The sequence below is a fragment of the Nannobrachium achirus genome (genome assembly GCF_963921795.1).
Source record: "Nannobrachium achirus genome assembly, chromosome: 21".
NCBI classification, from domain to species: Eukaryota; Metazoa; Chordata; class Actinopteri; order Myctophiformes; family Myctophidae; genus Nannobrachium; species Nannobrachium achirus.
This window is the reverse complement of record NC_137828.1, coordinates 11,119,156-11,145,832: the sequence shown is the minus strand read 5'-3', so window position 1 is coordinate 11,145,832 and position 26,677 is coordinate 11,119,156. Positions and strand designations below refer to the sequence as shown.

The 26,677-nt window shown below is 41.5% G+C and overlaps 1 protein-coding gene across 1 annotated transcript in view; it reads right to left on the bottom strand.

The window, feature by feature from the left end:
* The window catches only part of col11a1a (collagen, type XI, alpha 1a), a gene marked incomplete at both ends in the record, with an annotated part of 173,011 nt that overhangs the window by 73,082 nt on the left and 73,252 nt on the right, over window positions 1-26,677 (bottom strand). The window contains 15 exons of the mRNA XM_080751473.1: window positions 152-196; window positions 1,278-1,331; window positions 8,187-8,240; window positions 8,916-9,023; window positions 9,349-9,402; window positions 13,487-13,531; window positions 13,671-13,724; window positions 14,339-14,383; window positions 16,628-16,681; window positions 17,847-17,891; window positions 20,024-20,077; window positions 22,819-22,863; window positions 22,979-23,032; window positions 24,142-24,186; window positions 25,177-25,230. Coding sequence (XP_080607599.1) covers window positions 152-196; window positions 1,278-1,331; window positions 8,187-8,240; window positions 8,916-9,023; window positions 9,349-9,402; window positions 13,487-13,531; window positions 13,671-13,724; window positions 14,339-14,383; window positions 16,628-16,681; window positions 17,847-17,891; window positions 20,024-20,077; window positions 22,819-22,863; window positions 22,979-23,032; window positions 24,142-24,186; window positions 25,177-25,230 — 810 coding nt within the window. The remainder of the gene's footprint in view (window positions 1-151; window positions 197-1,277; window positions 1,332-8,186; window positions 8,241-8,915; window positions 9,024-9,348; window positions 9,403-13,486; window positions 13,532-13,670; window positions 13,725-14,338; window positions 14,384-16,627; window positions 16,682-17,846; window positions 17,892-20,023; window positions 20,078-22,818; window positions 22,864-22,978; window positions 23,033-24,141; window positions 24,187-25,176; window positions 25,231-26,677) is intronic.

Below are 26,677 nucleotides of genomic sequence, written 5' to 3'. Positions count from 1 at the left end.
AACTTTTAGACCCAGTTTTTGTCTAATAGCCGACTTTGGCTCACTGGGAAGTGTCAGAGTGTAGTTAACAGTTTAACAATGGAGAGGAGAAAGTGTAAAAGTGTAGAGAACAGTACAATAATGAGGAAGTGAGAGAACATGGAGAACATACCGTTGGACCTCGCTGCCCCCTTGGACCAGGTTTGCCCGCCACACCCTAGTAGATATCCAAACACAAGGCAGTTTAGACGCTCGCACACATAAGGTCACATTTGTCTGCAATTGCAAAACTGATCGTGAATCCACTTTTAATGGCATTCTAAAATAGTACACCAAATGTTTCGGAGCCAATTACTCCACAGCATGGTTGAATCCCCTGGGGGCATCCGTTATTTTTAGACCCCTGCACCTCCAATCATTAGCATAGCTATTCATTTTAACAGTGCCCTGATCTGTCCAAACTGTCTAGCTAAAATATACCAGGAAGAAAATAGAGCAGTTCAGTTTTTATGCTGATATTATTTACTCAGTTTGCAAAACTCTTTTTGCTGCACCACCACAGTGGGGAAGTTAAAATATTTCAAAATAGGCGTCTTAAGCCCCTATCAGAGTCGGTACCGCGGTGAAGAGCTATCCACCGCGGTGTAGTCTTTTTGAGTCATACAGTAAAACTACAACGTTACGTCATTCCTCACGGTGAAGAGCTTTCCACCACGAGTCCCGACACATCTCTCTGTTTTTACTTTCAGACAGATAGGCTCTTCACCCCGTTCACTGATTGGTCGATCTAGACCAGTCAGTCACGGTGAATAGGACTTCACCGTGACAGACTATGATGGCCTTCACTTATTTTCTGACTTGAGGTGTAAAGCTTTCCACCTAAAATGTGCGGTGGATAGCTCTTCACCCTGGACTCTGATAGAGGCTTTAGCCACACAAGTATAGGCAAACATTTTGCTCAATGGAATTTAATTAGCTGCTATTATGTCATATGTGTCACACAGCCATTAGTTATTTTGAGTGCAACAAGTGCTAGTGCAGCATGAACCAGTCAAGGTCTTTTAAATACACCAGCAGAACACCGGCGAGAAACAACAGACACTGAGAGAGCTGTCAAGACCACAATTATCTCAGCATGTTTTGTTCTCTGCCCAACATCGATTTTCCTTCTTCTTTTCAACATCACTGTGATGTTCATATGCTAAACAGTGGCAGGGTGTGTGCGCGTGTGTGTGTGTGTGCGTGTACTGTATGTGCGTGTGCGTGTGTGTGTGTGCGTGTGTACTTGTGTGTCTTACCCTGGCTCCTTTCTCGCCGTTGGCTCCGGGGAAACCAGGGAAACCGCTGGAGCCCTGGTGGTAATGAGAAGCGTTACACATCAGAGAGGGAGAGCGCAGGTAGGGAGAGGAGGAGGTTCGCTCATGCATGCATGATAATAACGGCAGAGGACATTTTGACACTGTCAGGTAGAAACCTTGCATGACCAAAAAAACAGGAATGCCAGAAACTGATAAAAGTTTAAAAAAAATATATACATATTATTATATCATATCGCTGTTGTCTTTTGGAAACCTTGTATGTCCAAAACCGTTCGTTTTGTATTCATCGAAAATATAAGAAAAAAATAAGAAATATTTAAAATAGTGAAAATAGCCGATCTATGCGAGGCGTTGTGTGCTTGTAGATCGGCTATTTTCACTAGTTTTGTGCGACAGTCTTGTATGATGAAGCAGGGCTTTACTTTACGAAAAAATTATACTGCGTGACAGTGACGATATGCATGCATGATAATGATGGCAGAGGTCCATTCAGGAGATACATCTTGAGGTTGTCAGCTGAGAGAGACCTTGTGACCAAAAAACATCACTTTTCAGGTAAAGGAAAAGAAGAAAAAAAAGACCATGTGTATTAAATGTAGTGCTAGTTATTCAGACATAAGCTCTTGTTTAATACTTTTCATTGGTTAAGTATTGATAAAAAAAAAAAAAAAAAACCCTACTGACAGACTTAAAGGGATAGTTCACCGCCAACATGACCGCCTTTTCTGTCGATTACTCACCCCATGGAGACTTCAATTCATGGATTTTTTTGTCTTTCTTTTTTCCCCTTTTTCTTCCTAAGCCAATAATTTGATGAGACTCTTTGTGTCTCCATAGGGAACCACTACTAGTCATCAAATTATTGGCTTAGAAAAATAAATTCATGAATGCAAGTCTCCATGAGGTAGGAAAAAAAGTAATTTATTTGGGTGAACTATACCCCTTTAAGAATGTTCAACATGGCGTTCCCATTTTCAGCATACTTCTTTATTTTTTGTATTTTTTTGCAGATCTGCAAGCTCACAAGCTTGAGCAAGCTGATTCAAGATTCAATATGGAGATACAAGGTTTCTTCAGGGCGGCAACGTTTTTTTTGTTGCTGTGTTGTCGAGCATTGACATTCATTAGTATGGGTTGGGGAGAACACAACAACTCCTCAGTGTTAATCACTTTGGGCTGCAAAGAAACACAAAGGGTTTCTTAGGCCAGGGGTTTTCAAAGTGGGTGACGGGGCACCCTGGGGTGCCGCGAAGGCAGTCCAGGGGTGCCGCGAGATCATCTGATAATATTTGGAATTTATTTGGACACTTGAAAAATATTTAGTATAATTTTAAACTTGAAGTACAAAGTTATTTTCAGTCAGTTCTAACCAAAATGGCTATTATCTCAACGTTTTCCTCAAAATATAATCACTAAAATATCGTCACTGTTGGGCAGAAACCTCGTATCTCCAAGTTTCAAATGTGTACGTCTCTTTGTAAAGCAAAGCCCTGCTTCATCATACAAGACTGTTGCACAAAACTAGTGAAAACAGCCGATCTACAAGCACACACAACGCCTCGCGATGCGAGGCGTTGTGTGTGCTTGTAGATCTGCTGTTTTCACTAGTTTAGTACATTTTATAGATGATAAATACAAAACGAACGGTTTTGGACAAGGTTTCCTCCCGACAAAGACAATATGCCATAAATATAAGGTGCTGGGAGTGAAAGTTATAATGTAGGGTTGTCTCGGATGAAAAAAATATTTATGGGGTGCCCTGAGACAAAAACGTTTGGGAACCCCTGTCTTAGGCAAACGACCTGGGGCTCCGCACATAAAACCCACGTGTATAAAATGTCAGTCTGCAGACGGACGAGGGACGTGTATCGACAAATTATCAGTGGTGCAAACAGAACCCAATTTTTTTACTTAAATAAAAGTATCAATACTGCAATGTAGAAATACTCTGTTACAAGTCAAAGTATGGAATTAAAAAAGTAGTTGAGTAAAAGTACAAAAGTGTTGGCATCAGAATGTACTTAACGGCCGGACTACACCAAGCCGTTTCGCGCGCGTCAGTGCGTATGCGTGGCGCTAGATAGATCCAATGTATATCAATTCAGCCTGCTACACCAGGCGTACGGACAGCGCGAACCACGGATACGCATTCCCTAAAAATAGGATCGGTTCTATTTTTTAAGCACGCCTAAGCGTTTAGTACACAGACTATCTGGTCTTCCTCACATATACTCCCTCCTTGGTGTAGCCTGGAACGTTTACGCATACGCGAGCGTCTTCACGGACAGTACGCGCGTATGCGCGCATTTTTTGGTGTAGTCCGGCCGTTAAGTACCAAAAGCAGAAAGTACTCATTATGCAGAATGTCCCGTTTCACAAGATGTTTCGTTTCACAAGATGTTTTCAGATGTATAAACATATTTGAAAATAGCAGATCTACACACTGTGAGATAGTGTATCGGCTATTTTCAAATGGCCGATCCATCCTACCTATATAGGGCTGTCGTGGGTAATGTAGGCCTATGTTTTGTAATAATAACCAAAATCTACAAAGTAACTAGTAACTAAAGTTGCCATGTAATTGCACTGGAGTAAAAGTATAATAGTTTCCTCTGAGATGTAGTGGAGTAGAAGTAAAAGTATAAAAATGTGTACTAAATACGTAAAAATACTTCAAAATGTAAAATTACGAAGATGACACCTAAAGATATTGTGGAAAAAGAAAATAATATATGCATGTGATATGCTAGTAATCTGTATAAAGCCTGATTTTTTTGGGGAAAATGTTGAATAAAGTTTTAGAATTCTAATGTGTGCGCATGCAGCATTTATACACGACAACTCCGAGAGACATTTGTTAACATCGCGGGGACAGTGTGTTTCAGCTTAGTCTCGCGAGGCCAGACTGTTGCCTCCGCGATTTGGGCAAATGCTCCCGGCATACAGTCTGGCAAACGGAAATAGAAACGATGAGTGCGAGATAAAGCCATAGATAAAGCGGATGTGACACAAACCGCTCCCTTGGTGCAGTAGCAATAACATGTCCTACTGGAAGCGTTAATGTCTCCTTTCAACATTTTTGGGGCATTATTTCGTCTTTCTCTGGTGTTGTTGGTGTTACCTCCATGATGTTTTCAAACGTTTTCTTAAACTATACACCCATAACAAGAATAGGCTGCTCGAATGACTTTGTCTGAGCTAGTGTGCTTCTATTATGTTTCCAGTGGGACTACAGTTCAGTGCAGCAGTGGCTACTTCCGATACTCGCCGTTCGGGAGCTGCCGTTCCAGACTCTATATAGCATTCGGAGATTGTGGAATAGTTGTCTGGCTACGCGAGACTAGTTTCAGCTTAACCCAGCTGAGGTCTGCTCCGATGGCCATGGTGACCATCTGCGCTCAGGGGGGTTTATTGTTGCTGTTGGGGTTTTAAGGGTCTTGCTCAGGGACACTTCGACACGCAGACATGGGCAGACCGGGATTTGAACCGGTGACCTCCTGAGTACCAGACAGCCTGGCTATAACCCACCAAGCTACAGCTGCTCCATGGAGGGCCCTGGACTTTACTGAAGCAGTCATGCAGGAAGATGTCAAGGTGAACCCACGGACAGTTGTGTACGATTTACTTAAAGAGGTGGTGCCATAGTTTTGTACTTTTTCCTGTTTTGTATCGGTCTATGGAGTTAACATTACTCTAATTACCGTATTATTATACTTATAGACATATTTGTGTATTATAACCACACCTGCGTAGTCAGACAACTATTAAACAAACTCTGAATGCTGCAGTGTATAGAGTCTGGAACTACAGCTCCTGAACGGCGAGTAATGGAAGCTGGCATTACCGTTCCCGAAAATATATATTAACACATCTGGTGCCAACCCCGAGTTTCCCGAGTTTGAAAAGGTACCACCCCTGTGCCAACCCCGATCACTGCAACTTAAGCACAATGTTGAGGTATCTGTACTTTACCTGAGTATTTCCAATTGCCAATACTTTTACTTCTTATTATAAAACATACATAAACCACTTTAGCCCTATTTTATACCTAGACTGTTTGAAAATAGCAGATCTAAAAGCTCAAGCTTGTAGATCTGCTATTTTCAAACATTCTGTACTTTTACTTACGTACTTTAAGTACATTTTGATGCCAACACTTTCTTATTTTTACTCAAGTACATGTTGAATTCCAGACTTTTACTTGTAAGGGTGCCCAGTGCCCACACACCAAAATACGTTTTTTGCAGAAATCCTCTACTGGCAAAAAAAAACACGCTCCATTCTCATTGAAATGCATTGGCGCATTCCACTCTAGGTATTTTGGTGTGAGGGCACCCTAACAGAGTATTTCTACATTGCAGTATTGATACTTTTGCTTAAGTACGAAACGTGAGTACTTTTTCCACCACTGGGAAGATGTCAAGGTGAACCCACGAACACAGAGAGAGAGAGGGCTGGTGATTTACCACATCACACCATTTTACAAACTGACCTTGTGATTCTGAAAAGACTCAATTTTACTCTCTGAAAGACTTGCTGAAAACGATATTTTGGCTCATATCAGTGTATAAAACGAGCTCGATCCTTGAAAATATGTGCTATTCTCCAAACTCGTCATTCAGTAAAGGGAAAGACGGTGCGTTCTTTTGTGCTGACAACAACCTGTCTGCAGGTTGTGTGTGTGTGTGTGTGTGTGTGTGTGTGTGTGTGTGTGTGTGTGTGTGCGTGCGTGCGTGCGTGCGTGCGTGCGAGCGCGCGTGCGTGGCGTGCGTGTGTTTGGCATGAGTGTCACGACACCTTCATAGAAAGAGACCAGCCTGAACATTCCTCCGTACAGCATTTTGATGAAGAGCAATCTTCTTGCCATCAGTATAAATAAATACACACGGTCCAGTGCTTGGGAGAGCGTTGCATTACTTTCCTCAGCGAAGCTTGCTTCTAAAGAGATGCTACAGGACTTGGCAGCCCTCCACGTGTTTAACTCACGCACAGTTAGCAAGAGGCGGACAGGAAAGGAGGACACATAATCATTGAGAAAATGGCTAATCTATTTGCTTGCACTCCACGGGAGGGCAACCTGATGCCAGGATATCGTCGTTGTCGGGTGGAAACCTCGTATCTCCAAGTTTCAAATGTGTACGTTCTTTCGCAAAGTAAAGCCCTGCTTCATCATACAAGGCTGTCACACAAAAGTAGGGAAACAGCAGATCTACAAGCACACAACGCCTCGCGGTGCGAGGCGTTGTGTGCTTGTAGATCGGCTGTTTTCACTAGTTTAAATCATTTGTTAAATGATAAATGCAAAACGAACGGTTTTGGACATACAAGGTTTTCATCGGACAACAACGATATGTAAAGAATGAAGAAGCGAGTGTGGCGGCGATTGCTGTGTGAGGATATTTCATGTCGCTATAGCCGCCTTTGGAAACAAATGGGAGTGGATAACGTTGACCACTGCAGGAGCCTATATATCCCGCCTGCGTGATGGAGATGTTTTTTGGGGTCCTACGGGTAGCGGTTACTGATTGGTCAGACCTGGAATACCAATATGCTCCTGGACAAACGGTGCTGCTATCCGTGTTTGACAGTCAATTCATTCTAACAAAGAGTTGAAAACACACAGGCCACTCTGGTGTACTACAGTAACAGCTGCTGAGGGATATTTGAAGAGCCATTTTAGCAAGTTTCTATTCCCATTTTCCGTCCGAGAAACAATGGCATCCATGATGGATTAGCGTCAATTAGCAGACCGTTTCCTCTAGCTCTGTCCCTGGTTTAGATTGTTCTATTTGGTTCATCACCAACAATAATAACTGTTTGTTTGTTTGTTTGTTTTTTCCCTCACCATTATGGGGATGAGTATTGATAAGGTATTGTTATCTATAGGCAGTATCGATAGCAGTACTGTTATCGATAAAATCCAAACAATAACCATTACTTTGACCAAAACCAAAAAGAAAAAGCATAAATTGCTTCATCAGATTTGAAGGGACATAAAATGTACCAGACAAAATTAACCAACAACTTGTATAACTCTGATGTTAATAATACAATTATCATTGTCAATTTGATACTATCTTATAGCTTAAACATTTTTTACTTGCACCGGTCAAAATAATTTTCTCTCCAAAATGACCCACACAAATTTTGGTCCAGTAATGAAAATGTGTGTCTGGAGGATGACTGCGGTCACTTTTAACCACTTAAACCCTGCATAACGGGGTACTCCAGGGCTCTATCCTCGGACCCCTTCTTTTCCCCCCTCTACGCCTAATCTCTTCGGTAAATATAGCCGATCTACAGATCGTCTATTTTCACAGAATGTTCTCGTATTATGACATGCCTAGTCTGGGATCGTTTCACTTTTCGGGCTTGTAACCGGTCTGGAGCGGAAACCACAAAACGTCATGTTGTAATACTCAAAGGACTACAATTTGGCCGGAACTAACCACCGGAAACAGTTTTAACCCAAAATATTCCCCTGCGCTCAAGGACATACTTTTAGGGCCTACCTAATAAACTCCTTGATGCGGAGTAGTTTTACTTTTGAAAAATTTGTTTGGTAAATGCATCTTTTAGTCCAACTCGTAGCGACTGGCAAGACTACACTAGGCTACTCCAGCATTTTAATAGGGATTGGGGAAACAAACGGTGGGAACCAAATCAAAGCGACGCCGCTTCTTCTAGTGGTTTCCGCGCTTTAGGCGGAAACCAAACGGCCTGTTGTGAACGAACACCAGGCTTTTTCTCAGAAAGCCTGGTAGGCGAGGTTATGACATGCCCTGGATGGGTGACGCTAGGATTCATGCGGTTAGGATCAGAACAGAGCAGCGCGGTGCGGTGCTGCCTGACATAACAGTTCAAGTGTGTGGCTGAGGGCAAACGTACCTTGGGTCCTTGTCTTCCTGGGTAGCCTGGTAATCCCGGTACACCCAGCTTACCCTGAAAAGATGTTGTCAACACACTTATCATTCAGGTCACAGATTTAACAATACTGACAGTGAAAAATCTAAACTAAAACAGTCTGCTACTAGTAGTAGAGCAGGGGTCTTCAACGTTTTCAGGCCAAGGACCCCTTAGTTGAGAGAGAGAGAAATCTGGGATTCCCACAACCTTTTCATTGTTTGACAGCACAGTGTATTTTGGATTCATGTAAATTTGTGTTTTCTGATATTTAACCACTTGAACCGTCAATACTTAAAAAACCTGACCTTTCACTCTGTACTTACAGTTAGTCTGCTCTTTTTCCCCTCTACACCAAAGCTCTTTCCCAAGAATAGCTGATCTACAAGCTCACAACGCCTCGCAGCGCGAGGCGTTGTGAGCTTGTAGATCTGCTATTTTTGGCTAAAGTTCTCCGAAAATATGGACGGTAGGGTTCAAGTGGTGAATATAAAAAATTAGGAAAAAAAAAGGTTTCTATCACACAAAGATGTGGAGGACCCTCCTGTAGTAACTCTGAGGACCCCCTGTTGAAGACCCCTGTAGTAGAGTACTGCAATGTGTGGATGTATAGGCCTAAACACAACGTAACTTAAAGTAAGCACATGTCTTAATCATCTAGTCAAAGTCAAGCATATTAAAACATTTATGAAAACCATTAAATGATAAATGTACCTTCTCCCCAGCCATACCCATGGGACCAGACTCTCCGTTGGGGCCCGACCGGCCCTTAGGACCCTCAGGTCCATCCTCTCCACGCGACCCCAGCATACCAAGCTCACCCTAAACACACACACACCCAGAGGAGAGGAGAGGAGAGGAGGGGAGAGGAGAAGAGAGGAGAGGAGAGAAGAGAAGAGAGGAGAGGAGAGGAGAGGAGAAGAGAAGAGAAGAGAAGAGAAGAGAAGAGAAGAGAAGAGAAGAGAAGAGAAGAGAAGAGAAGAGAAGAGAAGAGAAGAGAAGAGAAGAGAAGAGAGAAGAGAAGAGAGAAGAGAAGAGAAGAAAAGGGTCATTTAGTTGATTGAATAGTAAACAGGAGTAAATGTTAGTACTGTATATACAGTATGTGTATGACAGGTGTTTCTGTCTCACTCAGGTATATTCTTACCCTGTCTCCTTTGAGACCCATGTCTCCCTTAAATCCTGGGAAACCGTCCTCTCCCTGAAATATGAAAACAACAAAAATGTCATTCTCTCATTCAATACAAGCATCTTTTTGTGTCGTTTCAATTTTATTAATGGCTTCCTATAAGGAGGATACACCGTTTGAAGAGACCGTTTGAATTAGCTGGCATCTATATCGTCACTGTCGGGCAGAAACCTTGTATCTCCAAGTTTCAAATTTGTACATTTTTTCGCAAAGTAAAGCCCTGCTTCATCATACAAGGCTGTCGCACAAAAGTAGTGAAAACAGCTGATCTACAAGCACACAACGCCTCGCACCGCGAGGCGTTGTGTGCTTGTAGATCGGCTGTTTTCACTAGTTTAAATCATTTTAAAAATGATAAATACAAAACAGACGGTTTTGGACATACAAGGTTTCCACCCGACAACGACGATATATTTTTTAAATGTACTGTGTGCAGTTGTTCAGAATGAATGCACAGTGCTGTGGTTAGATGTTTACATCAGCAAAAACAACTGTGTAAACAATTTCCTTCACACCAGCCAGAGTCACACTCCCATGTATGCTGCTGCCACCTGCTGGCCAAATGGCGGAGCAGCAAGACTACATCACCCAGTCTACCTATAAGTATGCTATTGGTTTGAGCTACAGTATAGCCAGGTGAGCTGCACTGTGATAAAACAAGGATGTCCGTTGAAAGCGTGCACATGTGAACGCAGTATTTGTGATACAGCGTCATCAGAAACTGCCACCAGTTTACATAAATTAATAATTCCACAAAAAGGAACGTGGCAGAATGTGTTGCATCGACGGCATATTGCAAGTTCTATGCATGAAACATGAATAGCACATGCAATGTGCACTGTTGGGCAGTAACTAGTCACTAGTAATTACTATAATATTATTACTTTACCCAGTAACGAGTAGTGTAAAGGTATTACTCTGCTAATTATAGTAATATTAGTACTATGTAAAAGATACATATAATATCGTCGTTGTCGGGTGTAAACCTCGTATCTCCAAGTTTAAAATTTGTATGTTCTTTCGCAAAGCAAAGCCCTGCTTCATCATACAAGGCCGTCGCCCAAAAGTAGTGAAAACAGCAGATCTACAAGCACACAACGCCTCGCGGTGCGAAGCGTTGCGTGCTTGTAGATCGGCTGTTTTAATCATTTTAAATCATTTTTAAAATTGAAAAATGCAAAACGAACGGTTTTGGACATACAAGGTTTTCACCCGACAACGACAATATATTACTTATATTGTTGGCTGCCCTTTGAAAATAAATAAAATGTTTAAAAGGTCAAGAGAGATTGCTGCTATATTTTATAGCCATTTTGGCTGATTGGTGACTCTTATTATGATTACTATTCCAAAGAATTGGATTCAGGTCTGAAAAAGAGATGGCTATACAGAATGTGTTGTTGTACAACTCTTCCTTTCTTTTTGCTGGTGGGGGGGGGGGGGGGGCAAAAGTAATATGTAATATAATGTGTAATATATAACTCTTGATCCCAAGTAATAAGTAATATAATATTATTACTTTTTTAAGGAGTAATATGTAATAAGTAACAGTTAGCGCTGTCACGATTATGACATTTTATATGACGATTAATTGTCACTCAAATAATTGCGATTAACGATTTAATTGTGTTTTTGTCGTTGACAATTACATTTCTGTTTGGGTTTTAGGCTTTGAAGTTGCTCATGGTAGATTATGACACATAGCCTAAATATACAAAGAAATTACTGACATATTTGACAACTTTATACTTAAAACATTGATAGTGGAAATAGCCGATCTACAAGCTCACGACGCATTTTGAGCTTGTAGATCTGCTATTTCCACCCTTTTTGACTTTTTTTTAAATATATGAACTTTTTTCAACGTGGAAACGATTATGACGATTATGAAAAATAATTGCGATTATGTCAAACAATCACGATTAGACGATTATGTAATAATTGTGACAGCCCTAGTAACAGTAATATTAAAATTGCCCAACACTAGTGGCAATGTGTATTCTCTCCTCGAATCAGGGGATATCCCCGGTTCATGCCGCTCATGAATAAGGTCAGCCTGGATGAGATGCAGCGCGTCACTTCGGACGCCATTTATCCTTGAAATCTGTCACCTGGCCATGTCTTCTCCCCCAGCCAGATGCATAATGCAGGGTGGCTGTCACTCAACTCCAGCACAAAGGCTGCAGACACACACGCACTCTCAGATACATACCGTAGACACAAACACACATGCACAGACGGACGCACACAGACAGACGCACACGCGCGCGCTCGCACACACACGCTCCCACACGTACTGTGGTGAAGCAGAATCATTTTTATTCATAACAAAGCCTTCCTCCACAAGGTTTTAGGCTTTTGGATCTCTTGGTATCAATTATTCAGTGAGGATGTGATATCAAGAATACTGGCCACTCTAGTGGAACAACACGGCACATGGTCACACAATGGATTTCTACAGCAGACACTATCCTTATTGATCTTGAGTAAACACCGGCGCGGCACCGCAGAGGAGTTTCCGTTGAAATTCTGTGCGGTGCCTCGAACTCCATTTAAAACCTCAAAGCCTTTGGTGCGACAGTGTTCCAAACTGAATGAGGGCTATTCTCAATTTCTGATCATCCAATATCACTGCTAACTAAAGCCTGACTACTACTTAGTTGCCGGTTATACTTGGTTGCTAGTTGCTTAATTGCTGGTGCACGACGCCAGTGGTGGACGTTAAATGTAGCGTGAAAGTCGTTGAGTGAAAGTCACGAGCTTGTAAAAACAATTAAAAAATATATAACTCCTGTACGACACCTACGCACAATTAACCCAGAGTTAAGGTGCGTGTCGCAGATTTATAGGTTTGCTGTGGCTTGGCGATAGGGCCTTTCTGTGTGGAGTGTGCATGTTCTCCCTGTGTCTCCTAGGGTAGATGCCCTCACACAAACATGCAGTAGTCCTGGTTTCTATACTACCTCCCCCTAGCCAGCCAGGTGCTGCCCAATTCCCCTGGCGCGGCAGGGGGAGAGCGGAAACCAGGACTACAGGTTAGGTAGTTGGCACTGGGTGAGAAAATGGGTTGCAAAACCGTGGGATAAAAATTATTTAAAAAAAAAAGGTTTGCTGTGGCTATACATATATGGATGCTGGTACATCAAGCTGCCTCACGCCAAGCAAAACAGGAGATAGGCTCCTGCCCTATGGGCCTCATGGCTTGGCAAAGCTTACTTACTTACTTACTTTACTTTAGTGGCTATGCGGCTTTTAAGCCGTGACATCATTTTGTAGGCAGAGGAGAATCTGCCCCCAGAGCATTTTCTGTCCTTCGCTATTTCAAAAAACAACGACTAAAAAATAACGACTAAAGTATAATTCTAACACTTTCCTTTCAACAACAAAGAGAAGAAAAATGTGTAAATAGTAAAAATAGTAAAAAGATTCACGGAAAATGAGGGCAGAAATTCTCCTCTGCCTACAAAATGATGTCATACTTAACAGCCCCATACCCACTTAATCTCTCAAGACAGAAAAAACAAACATATATCGTCACTATCAGGCAGAAACCTTGAATCTCCGAGTTTCAAAATAGTATAATCCTTCGTAAATGAAAGCCCTACTTCATCATACAAGAGTCTTGCACAAAAGTAGTGAAAATAGCGGATCTACAAGCACACACGCCTCGCACCGCGAGGCGTTGTGTGCTTGTAGTTCGTCTATTTTCACCATTTAAAATCGTTTTTAAAACAATAACAAATAAAGGAAAGTTCTGGACATACAAGGTTTCCACCTGACAATGATGATATATACATTTTGTTGCCGATGGGTTCCCAGAACAATGTCAGGATCGGACGACATAACCACGGTCAGAAACGGAGAGAGAGACAGTATTGTATGAGTGATCGGAGAAGGATTCAGGCTGTGTCCTCGGGCTACATTAATTCCCTCAACTTTGGCCACACTGTCCTCAGAAACCCTGCTGCAGCGGCAGACAGACAGACAGACGTGCTGCTTACGCAGGATCACTGGCCGTAAAGGGTGGCGAATCGAGGACCGACGGGGGAAACAAGACGGGGAATGTGTGTGTGTGTGCAGTAAGTAGTGTACCCACCTTCTCTCCCTTTCCGCCCTTTAAGCCACGGACTCCGTCGGCACCCTGTGAAAGGGAACGAGTTACTATCACCGTCAATGGAATAGAGCCGGACAATAGACAGGCAGACAGACAGAGAGATATAGATATGCAGACATATGCTTAGATACATACATGCTCACGCAAAATATGTGTATATAATTACCTTGACCCCGCGAGGGCCGGGATAACCGATGGGCCCCTGTGGCCCATGCTGACCCTAGAGGCAACAGAAGAGGACATGATTACTATGCAGCCTGTACCAGGGACGTGCAGAGGATGTTAAGAGAGGCAGGGGCTGAAGTTTCTAAAAGGGCCTTTTAATGAAAAATGTTGAAAATAGCCGACCTCCGATCTCACAATGCGTCGCGTCGCGACGTGTTGTGTGAGCTTGGAGGTCAGCTATTTTCGGTACTTAACACACACTAAACTAAGCATAAATATGGCAATACTGGAGATGTGGCATAGAGCATGGTTTTCTACACAGTGAGGGCAATTCCTTCAACATAAGACGCAGCTTTCAAGGTCTGGAGAGTTTTTGGACAAGGCAATTCTCTTGAATGCCGCCTTCAGGTATGGCATGGAAAGAGGGGCATTTGCATTTCTTTCACCAAAGTAAAAATTGCATTCATGGTCTGGAAAGGGCAATTTTTTACAGACGGATAAAAGGGCAGGGGCTCAAGCCCCCTTGTATGTATATGTGTGCACATGCCTGGTCTGTACACTGGGCGAGTCCAGAAATGGACACTTGGTTGGCGTACGTGGCATGATCAATGCAAAAAATAAACAACAACAATCTGATACTTTCAAGCGATCGATCCCAAAGACACTTACTAGGGCTCCTTTCTCTCCAGGGGGCCCCTCTTTGCCAGGATGACCCTGTAGGAAATAAAGAAGATGGGTTAAAGCAGTTGTTTCAGAATGTCAACTCGAGGAATTACACTGTAATCCAATAAAATCTAAAAAAATCACACCGGTGCGAAGTGAGCGGTGTAAACACGACACACGTGCATAATTATCTCCTTGTAGGGGCCGCCGTTCTGTCCGTTCTGTACTTTATGTGTATGAGCACGTTATTTTTTTTTGGCTGACACACACAGAGTGAAACGCAGGAACGGTTTGCACCGCTCAAAAATACGGCATTTTATGTTTGTTTGCGCTCTCTGAAAATAGCCAATCTACAAGCTCACGGCGTGTATAGATCGTCTATTTTCAGAATGCAAAAGTGTAAAATCTGTAGATTTAGTCGACTAAAATCTCATGATATTCCGTCGACGAAAACTAGACTAAAAACAAAACTTTTCAGATGACTAAAATATGACTAAAACGAAACAAAATATTGATGCTAAAAAGTTAGACCAAGGCACTCTTGAGGGACAGTTAAAAAGCCTTTATTTTAGGGCTAATGCATGGCAAGAATAAAACAATTCACCTACGCGTTGCGGCACATAATGCCTTCTTCAGGGTGACTGAGTCACCTGGCTACCAAAGAACACCTTTCATGGGAGATTTTTACTCTACAGCCTAACAGATGCACTCCTTACTCTCTGTTTTCTAAACTAAATATTATTCAAAAGACTATGACTATGAACTAAATCACAAGTTCCTGTCAATATCAACGCTGCAACAGAAGGCGCTGAAGGCAGTGACTGCAGGGCTTGGTATGGAGATGATGGCCGCTGGCTGACGGTCGTTGAGAGATAGTGATGCAGGGACTGAGTGTCTCCAGGCTCTGGTTACGTGCGTGTGTGCGTGCGTGCGTGCGTGCGTGTGTGTGTGTGTGTGTGTGTGTGTGTGTGTGTGTGATAAGAGGCGGAGCAGAATGTGTGACAGCGTGTAAATCACAAGGCTTTAGGGCATACATGGGCAACTGGCAGTCACTTAAAGTGCAGGTGCCATGATTTTTTCCCCCTCTAAAACATGATTATCTACTATTATGATTATACTAGGAGGAGGAAGATTTTTTCCAAAAAAGTGTACAGAAAGAGTTAAAATTATGTTTTTATGTGGCCACACCCACCAGTTCATTGGTATGCGTGGTTGTCATGGTGGGTGGTGACCCAGCTGAAGTTAGCCACACCCACGTATGTTGGGTGAATGGTAATTAGGGGAGGGGTTGATTCTGTGATAAGTATCTGTGTTTTTGGACCGGCACGTTTGACCCCACAAGGTAGCCTCCAGCTAAAACCCAAATAGAAAGGCAATGCATAATTGCTCATAAAAACCACACCAGGGGGACTAATGAAGTACTGTCAACCTCCTAGACACATGAAAACCAGAAAAAGTACAAAACTATGGCACCGCCTCTTTAAAGAGGTGGTGCCATAGTTTTGTGCTTTTTCTGTTTTGTATGTGTCTATGGAGTTAACATTACTCTAATAGACCCACAGGTGTGGTTATAATATGCAAATGATGTCTTTCCTGTGTATCTTTGGTTATTTCCTGAAAGCTGAGAGACTCTGGGTCAAAAGGACCAATTGAAATACACCGATTTGATGACATCAAAAAATCATCCTCCCCTTTTACCATACAGCAACACTGTGGGTGTGGCTAACTTCAGCTGGGTCACTGCCCACCTGACAACCAAGTATACTTAATGAATGGGTTCATAAAGTTAACGCAAGTATAAAAATATCTTTTTAGAAATCCAATTAAAAAATAGCAAAAATAGCACTGCAATGTGTTTTGAGTTGTAGACAATTATTTTTGTAATTTGTTTTCAAATGTGAGTGTGTGTGCGTGTGTGTCTGCAATCTGCATCTTACACTGCAATCTGGCAATCACTTAAAGAGGTGGTGCCATAGTTTTGTGCTTTTTCTGTTTTGAATGTGTCTATGGAGTTAACATGACTCTAATAGACCCACAGGTGTGGTTATAATACGCAAATTATGTCTTTCCTCTGTATCTTTGGTTATTTCCTGTGTTTGAACAATAACGATGCTGAGAGAAACACGTTGACAAGTTACAAACCAGAGATGTAACTTGACCCGACTTTCTGACCCAGAACTATTTTTCATTACAGTGCATTGCTGCAGAGACGGGTGTTGTTGTGTGTGTGTGTGTGTGTGTCCGTGCGTGATGATGGTGATATAGTGTCTCGGCGATGCGGTCAGAGATACATACCGGAGGACCATCTGCTCCAGGTAAGCCAGCCAATCCTGACCTGCCGTGAGGTCCCTGTACGCACGCAGAAGGGGAGTCACACAAAGGTTCAAAGGTTATAGTAGGGTCACAACAACAACACGCTGCCTGCTTCAACTAGCAGAGCCCTCTGTCACAGTGGTTCTCAAACTTTCACATTTCAAGGTCTCCCCTTGACTCTGACAGGGTACAAATGGAACCAAATGGACCCTTTTTGTACACTGTCAGAGTTACAGACTTGTATGGGTCAATTTAGACCCCCCTAAAGGAACCCACAGAGTCCCTGGAATCCACTTTGAGAACCACTGCTCTATCAGATGACTCCTGGGCTGCAAAGTTGCACAGTTCCAAATTGCATAAAAACAGTGGTTCTCAACCTGTGGGTCAGGAATTATTTTGGGGGGTCCCCAGATGATTAACTTAATGAGCAACATTGCTTTCTCTCTCAACAGTAAACAAACCAACATAACATTTAAGTGTATAGAGGAGGGTATGTGCACATTTCTAAAGTGACAGTTTAAGGACTTTTTAATAACTTTAAAATGACAATTTGTCATCGCCAAATTGCCAAATATTAGAGGGAGAAATTGTGAAAATAGCCGATCTGCTAGATCGCCTATTTTCACAATAGAACCGTGTTATACAAAATGTAAATGCCTCAACTCTTACAACTCCAAGTTCTCGTCAGGGTGTGTGGGTGGGGGATCCCCAGTTTAACTATGATTATTTTGGTGGTCGCAGCCTGAAAAGGTTGAGAACCACTGCATTAAACCACTTCAATAAACTTGACCCGAGTCTGTTCTGTACTCGTCTGTCTGCATCCGTTTTTCCTCTACACCAAATCTGCCAAGAATTAGCCAATCTGCATGCCCACAACGTGTGTGTCACAAAGCAACGCACTGTGGGCTCATAGGTCGTCTAATTTCAGCGACTGTAGGGTTCAAGTGGTTAACGAAGTACTGACAAAAAAAAAAATTCAAAAGAACACAAAATACATTCAGATAAACACCAAACTGCAGCTAAAGAAACAGATTTGATTTACGATCCACGATAGCCGATCTACAAGCTGACGACGCAACGCAACGTGACGCGCTGTCAGCTTGTAGATCGGCTATTTTCACTGAGCGTTGGCCCCATAATTGGGACACCGGGGTTCATGGGGTAAAGTGATGCAGGTAGAAGTTGTGCCACGCCAACGTACTTTTTCACCAGGTGGTCCGATGGGCCCTTGAGGTCCTGGAAGACCCTGGGAGGCAGAAGAGACAGAGACAGCATGACAGTCCATTCAGGTGGCAGATACAGTACACACACACACACACACACACACACACACACACACACACACACACACACACACACACACACACACACACACACACACACACACACACACACACACGCACGCACTCACATGCAAGCACAGTCACATTACGACCAGCATCTGTGCCAGACTTGTAAACAGATGAGCAGGATAGAGAGGGTGTGTGTGTGTGTGTGCGCGTGCATGTGCGTGTGTGTGTGTGCGCGTGCATGTGCCTGTGCCTGCGTGCCCGTGCGTGCATCCGCAGGTATGGTTGGTGCATGCATACATGAACATTACATTGATGTGTACGCTCGCATGCACACAGATGAACACAAACGTCATATGCATGTCTGTGTTTGCATGCGACTGCCTCATTATGCCAGTGTGTATGTACAGTACATGCGTCTGAGTATACATGTGTGTGGTGTGTGTGTATGTGTGTGGTATGTGTGTGTGGTGTGTGTGTGTGTGTGTGTGTGTGTGTGTGTGTGTGTGTGTGTGTGTAGGGTAATTGCTTGCTGCTACAGGTGTGTGTGTGTGTGTGTGTGTGCGTGCGTGCGTGTGTGCGTGCGTGTGTGCGTGCGTGCGTGCGTGCGTGCGTGCGTGCGTGCGTGCGTGCGTGCGTGCGTGCGTGCGTGCGTGTGTGTGTGTGTGCGTGTGTGTGGCAGCCCTCGCAGGCATTCCACTGACATGAATGCGAGGCTTTCAGATGGCTCCCTCGACCCCCCCCCCCCCCCCCCCCCTAAGATAAACCCTTGAAAAATATTTGAGGAAAATGTGTGCGTGTGTGCGTGCACGTGTGTGTGTGTATGTGTGTCTCCAGGCGTCAAATAGGGACGGGGGAAGCAGGGGAGGGGGGGGGACGGAGGAACGGTGGGTGGAGGAGGCGGAGAGAAATGGTGTCAAAATGCAAATGAACATCCACCCACCCTCGCGCCGCACACCGGCGCCGCTTGATTTCATGGGGTGACTCAGGGTTCAGACGTAATGCCGACTCCTTACACTGGTACAAATTAACCCATTTAGGCCTAGAATTATTGAATGCTTTAACTATTTTTAAAAAACTTGTGAAAATGTGTGCAAATCTTTGAATATGTATTTTTTTTCTTTGACGATGGCTAGCTAGATTGCTGACATAGAAACATAGGTTTTTCAAAACACCTTAGAAGGATTCAAAAGACACTTCAAAATTCTAATTTTCACAATATTTCAAAAATAGCAGATCTAAAAGCTTGTAGATCTGCTATTTTTCAATAGTTAAAGCATAAAATAATGATACACAATAATGTGTACCCGTTCTAAATGGGTTTTAACGCGCGTCTTGTCTCGGTGCACCGCCTACAACCCCCGGAGTTAATTTAACAGTCAAACTAGGCCCCGCGAGGGTCTATTTTTGAACTCTCAAATCTAAATTAGCATTCTGGATGTTGTGCAGTGGACATAATTCGGTTCTAAATTATTCACAGTGTGTTTTGTTGTTTTATTGTTCTGGAGATCTCTGGAGCATTAGAATACATTTCCAGTTCATCTAAGGGCATCTCGTTCATAGCATGGCTGCTATAAGAGCTACGCTTCATTTTCCCTTGTTGGAATTGTTGTGACTAGGGCTGTCACAATTATTACATAATCGTCTAATCGCGATTATTTGACATAATCGCGATTATGTTTCATAATCGTCATAATCGTTTCCATATTTTTATTTTTATTTTTCATATAAATTATATTTTTTAAAGTAAAAAAATAGTGGAAATAGCAGATCTACAAGCTCACAACGCGTCGCGATGCGACGCGCTGTGAGCTTGTAGATCGGCTATTTCCACTATCAATGTTCTTTTTTAAGTATAAAGTTGTCAAATATGTCAGTAATTTCTTTGTATATTTAGGTTATGTGTCATATCTAACATGTGCAACTTCAAAGCCTAAAAGCCAAACAGAAATGTAATTGTCAATGACAAAAACACAATTAAATCGTTAATCGCAATTATTTGAGTGAAAATTAATCGTCAAGTAAAATGTCATAATCGTGACAGCCCTAGTTGTGACTGACAGAGAGGGCAGGCATGTGATCTATTCACCTGTGTTCCTGGGATACCCTGCTGGCCGGGTGGCCCTGGCTCTCCTTGTGGCCCCTGGGTAAAGAAATGAGAAGGGAGAAAGTGATCAATGTGGCCCCACAGTCCAATATCACATAACGTCGTTGTCGGGTGGAAACCTTGTATGTCCAAAACCGTTTGTTTTGTATTTATAATTTTTAAAATGATTTAAACTAGTGAAAACAGCCGATCTACAAGCACACAACGCCTCGCACTGCGAGGCATTGAGGTGCTTGTAGATCGGCTGTTTTCACTACTTTTGTGCGATGGCCATATGATGAAGCAGTGCTTTACTTTGCAAAAAAAAAAAATACAAATTTGAAACTTGGAGATACGAGGTTTCTGCCCGACAGTGACGATAATATAATCACATAAATGAGTATGTAAGAATGTTTTGCTATGTCCAAAAAGTTTAATAGCTAGGCATGTATAACGATACATGGTGAATTGATTCAAATCAATTTTTGAGAATTTGTGAGAATTTAAATTGTGATTAAATTGCCATTTGAATTGTGATGCAAACAGTAGAGGGCATGTAAAAACTGAAGAAAATACAGTATCTTTGTAAGAGAATTTATATAAAAAAATAGTTTTCAGTCATTGTTACTATCAGTGGTGGAAAAAGTACAGTATCAATACTGCAATGTAGAAATAATTACAAGTGGTTAATGTATGCAACGTAATAATAATCAAAATCTACAAAGTAACTAGTAACTAAAGTTGGCATATACTAGTAGTGGAGTAAAAGTACAATATTTTCCTCTGAGATGTAGTGGAGTAGAAGTACTGAAAATGGGAAATACTCCTGTAAAGTAAAAGTACCATAAAACTATACTTAAGTACAGTATTTGAGTAAATGTACTTAGTTACTTTACACCACTGATTGTTACTGTATTTAAAAGACTGGAGGATGAGCGAGAAAATTAAAAAAAGAAAGAAAATACTCGATTTGTAGAGAAATGATAAAACATATTTAAATTTTGTGTTTCAAAAAATCTTGAAAAATCATATTGTGAACCTAGTGTGGTGATTCGAAACGTATGGTGAGTTGAGTGAATCGTTACATGCCTATTAATAGCTACTCACTAGTGTGTGAAATATACACAGGATATATCACCACAGCATGCAATACTGGACAATATGCTGCTATAAATGTCCCACAATGCAATGCAGTAGCTACGAGAATGACAACAATGGCAGATACAGATGAGGTTTTCTGTAGTAACACTTCAATTTACGTACAACAGTTTTACTTTGCTAGGTGTTGTATTAAATTAGTTAATCCAATGTAATATGATTAGTTAATATTTGTATGTGTAATATCGCTGTTGTGGCTGCAACGCCGCTGATTTGGAGTACTTTCCAACATTCCATGTGCTTCGATACCAGCACATCAGAAATGAAATGTAATATTGTGTAATGTAAGCACATGAAATGCTGTCAAACTAAGGCCATGGCTACACGGAGCTGGATATTTCATATATCCCGGTTTTTCAGATATCCAAATAGAAAAATATCTAGGTCCACACGGAGCTGGATATTTCATATATCCCGGTTTTTCAGATATCCACATAGAAAAATATCTAGGTCCACACGACAAAGATATCTAGGTCTAACAAGCACACACACAGTAAAGTCTTCAGAGATATCCGGGTTCCATGTCTACACGGACCCAGTGAATCGGATATTTTTCAATCTCTCCACTTATTTATCCGGTTTAAAAAATATCCAGCTTCGCAGCCGAAATATCCAGCTTCATGTGGCTGCAAGCCCCAAACCCACAAAAAAATGTCTAGCTTCAGAAATATCCAGCTCTGTGTAGCCATGACATAAGTGTGATTTGGGAAGAGGGGAAGAAGGGAGATATTTTGAGACAGAATAATCACTCACAAAGAAACTTACCAATCCGGTTTAGTAGGCAGAAAAACAAAAACATTGACAGTGAGATGGTTGACATGTTTGTCTTCTACTCTATTAGAGTACTATTAGATTGCCTTCATGACATTAGACTATTATTGTCAATGGGTCATAATGGGAACTGAGATCAGAATCTCACCACCTAGCTTGATATCTTAACATCTAAAAGCTTTTAGAGAGGAAACAAATCATTAAAGACAAGGTGGGAATGTCCTATAGTAGGGGTCTTCAACGTTTTCAGACCAAGGACCCCTTAGTTGAGAGAGAGATGAAGCAGGGACTGTAGTAACTCTGAGGACCCCCTGGGGGTCCCGGACCCCCTGTTGAAGACCCCTGTCCTATAGTCATCATACATCTGATATGTTTATGGGTAAATTTCTCACTTCCAAGTTTAACCACTTAAAATCTAATTACTTTGTCATACCGAGGAATAGTGACGATATTATGATAAGATGTGTTATATTCTCTGCTTGTTATTTATTTATTTGGTTTATTGTGTTTTGACATTCTTAGAATCTTTGGGAGGTTTCGCCTGTGTATGATGACAAGCCCAAAATGGACTCCGGGTTTGAAAGTGGTTCAAAACAACCACTTTTTCTCAGGTCTTCTCGGGCATCCCAGTTGACCCTTGACCCCCACAGCTGTGCTATCCTAAAAGAGACTTTAACGACCTAGCCTAAACAGTGCGATGCTATAGCAACAACTCATCTCGCAGCTCAAAGCTCAACACTCCAGAAGGCTGTACAACAACAGTTTACAAAGTGCAACGGCGGCGAGACAAAGCTTTTGTGCGCGTTAGCAGAGATGTTTCAGCCGTCTCATTGCTGGGGAGGGAAGGTGTGTTTTTTTTTTCCCCGTACCATGTTTCCTTTGGGACCGTGAGGGCCGTCCACGCCAGCGACACCCTGCGGAGAGCCAAACAGTCAGGTAAGAGATAACACTCTGTCACACTGGGTATGAGTTCATCAATAATAATCAGTTCATAAAGGAAGTGACGTTATGATGTCATGAGTCACTCACAGGTTGTCCAGGGGGGCCAGGTGAACCTCGAGGTCCCAGCAAACCTCGGGGACCCTGGGGGGAAAAGAAAAGAAAAGAAAAGAAAAGAAAAGAAAAGAAAAGAAAAGAAAAGAAAAGAAAAGGTTAAAATAGAGTGGTATTTATTGGCTAGTTTGCTGTACCTTTGTACAATGTTCAGTCAGTGTGGTAAGCCTGACCCCTGCTGGCCGGAGTGGTGTAATACAGTCCATGTGGAGAGTTTAGCTCTCCTGTCAAAGATTTTTTAATAATTATGCTGATAAATTAAGCAGGGTTTCTGTAAAAGTAGGCAAGTTAGATTTAAGGTCTAACCATCCCTATTCATCCCTATTCGGGTAGACATTTTTAATTCACTAAAATAACATACCTGTCGTTCCTGAATTTGAACTACGTATGTAGGATTTAAGTGGTTAAGACTAATTTATCAATAACAAAAAAGCACAAATAGAATGTAAGACATTTAATAAAATTGTACCTGTCTTTTCTAAGACCTTTAACTTGAAGAATACCTTTTACGTTTTTTAAGGCCTTTACATAAATTAATTGAAGACTTTTAACCCTTTGTCGGCTAGCGACGCAATCCGGAGTGTCGATCCCGAAGTAGTTCGGCTCATTTTGTCGGCTAGCGTCGCCTTGCTTTGGTCCTTACCGTGAGCTGATTATTGACGATGTAGGTGGTCCGAGGGCCGCCGTTGTTTACCGCAATCGCTAAGTGCATTTTCTGCCGATTCATTCAGTAATCCAATGCAGATGGCCAACTTTGAAGCCCATTTTCTCTGAATCTATGCTTTTCTGGAAGAGGACAGCCTTTATTCGCGGCAAAATAGCCGAAAAATGTGCTTCTAACAATAACATTAGCCTAGAGGTAATGGAAGCCAAGGCCTTCCGGCGCATAGTGATGACACGCACAAAGTCATCACGCACGTCACGGCTGTGCAGGTCTTGCGCAGCTACAGCGTTCGCCTATGATGGGGCTTCGGCCGGCAACTGAGCAGGCGTTGGCTCCATCTAGTGGTGGCACTAGATGAGTTTAAGTATCGTCAGAAACCCTGTTAAGACATGAAGTGTGCAGGCTCCGAAGAGGATCATTCAGCTTGCTCCCAAACCTTATGGTGCTGAGATAATAATAAAAAAACAAGCCTTACGCTCTCTCCAGCCAATCCCCTTGGTCCGATCTCTCCATCCTCGCCCTGAAGAGAGACAAACGTCAGCGCATCAATCGCATCTCGCTTACGCAAGCAAAAATACATTTTATGTCAAAGCAAAAGGACCTGGAAGAATGGCCATGTTATCCTTAAATCAGCGATTCCCAACCTGTGGCCTGGGGACCACTGGTGGAACGTGAAGATATTGCAAGTGGGACCCCAAATAACTGGCAAAACAGCATGATTTTAATGACAATATAACATTAATATAAAAAAAACTGTATAAAATCAACCGATAGATGATGTTAAGACCTGAGGCCGATTAAAAAAAAATCTTCTAAATCAGTATTCTGAAAAAAACCTATATGTCTATATCAGTGGTGCTCAAATATTCTGTTCCAGGGACCTCCCACAAGCAAAGATTTGAGTTACAAATGTTCGCTTTAATATATATATATATATATATATATATATTCAAAGATTCAACAAATGTTCACGATAATTTTTTTTTGTTGCAGATTTACAAGCTCATAGCGCTGCACTCGGTGCCGCGCTATGAGCTTGTAGATCTGCTATTTTTGAATAGCCAAAGTATTAAACAATGGTTAAAGTGGTTGAAATCAAAAGTGACACGGATGCTTTCCAGATCTAAATAGGTTTAAATACACATGCATTGAAAATTCGCCCCCAAAATGACTTTTTTCTTCTATTGATTACTCACGCCATGGAGACTTGAGTTCAATAATATTTTTTTGTATTTGTCGCATTCCTAAGACAATAATTTGATTACAATTAACAAATTAATTCATGGTTGGGGTGAACTACTCCATTAACACGCCAACCGAAATGTAACGTGAACTCAATCAACCAACACTTTACTTGTGACATCATGCTGAAAGACCCTGACCAACCATGACAACTTTACAGTTGTGGAAGACATGATATGAGACAAAGTGGTGGTGGTGAGAGGAAACATATATATATAAATATCTATATAACATATATATATGTATATAACATATATACGTCACTTACTCTCTGGCCGTCCTCTCCGTGGGCACCGGGTGGTCCGAAGGGTCCTGTCTCACCCTGGAAAGTAAAAGAGAATGGAAAGAAGGTAAGAAACGGATGAATGGGTGGGTGGGTGGATGGATGGATGGATCAGTGTTGATTCCGTCGACTAAAACTATGACGGAAAATGTTTGTCGACTGCATTTTTTTCACTGACGAAAACTAAATAAAAACGAAATAAAAACTAAGCTGTGATGACTAAAACTAAGACTAAATATATTGACAATTTTGTCAACAAAATAAAAACTAGACTAAAACGTTAGGGAGGGACTAGTGGAGAAGACAGCCATTTTATGTTTGTTTGCTCTCAACACGTCGCAGACGCGTTGTGAGCTTGTAGATCGGCTATTTTCAGCATGCAACCAAGTGTAAAATCAGCCATTACAATGTCATCAAGGCCTGCCAAAATACATTTCAGTTGACAAAATCAACTGTATATTTAGTCGCCTAAAATCTTATGATATTTAGTCGACTAAAATTAGACAAAAACTAAAACCTTTCAAGTGACTAAATTATGACTAAAACTAAATGACATTTTATTCAAAAGACTATGAATAAAACTAAATCAAAATTTGCTGTCAAAAACAACTTTTGTGTGACACTGTAGTATGATCAAGTAGGACATTCATTTCCGAAAAAATTAAAATAAAAGTTAGAATATGGAGATAGAGATGGAGAGGTTTCTGCCTGACAACAACAAAGACATACTGTAAATGAACATGTGTTCGTCTTCTGTTAGGTAGTAACTAGGGCATTCACCAAATATTCGAATATTTGAATATTCGAATATCAAAGTCACTATTCGACGTTGTTCACCGAAGTCGAATATTCGCTTATTTTTATTTTTGTATTGTTTTGTCTTTAAAAAAAAGATATTTCTTCATGGTTGCGAGGCGTTGTGAGCATGTAGATTGGCTATTTTCACAATGTTCGCCTCTTGCTGACTTAATATTTGACAGTTTGGCCAGTCCTGAATACTTTGAGGTTGAATAATTCGAATACTAAAAATCACTATTCGTGAATGCCCTAGTAGTAACTAGTTACTAGTAATATATTACTGTAATATTATTAATTTACCCAGCAATGAGTAAAGTAAGGGATTACTCTGCCAAAACAGTAATATTATACCTTATTACTTCTTAAAAAAATATATATATTACACATTACTTTTTATAACTTTTTTCGTCGGCTGTATTTTTGTTTTAGTTTCAAAGGCCAACAGTGATTGCTGCTATATTTTATAGCCATGTTGGCTGACTGGTGATTCTTATTATGATTATTATTCAAAAACAAATGATTCAGTTAAAAAAGGAACAGGCTAAACAGGTTGTGTTATTGTATATCTCTTCTTTTTTTGCTGGTGGGGGTGGGGCAAAAGTAATATAATGTAATAGGCCTATGTAATATATTACTCTTGATTCAAAATAACAAGTAAAGTAAAGGTATTACTTTTTTAAGGAGTAAT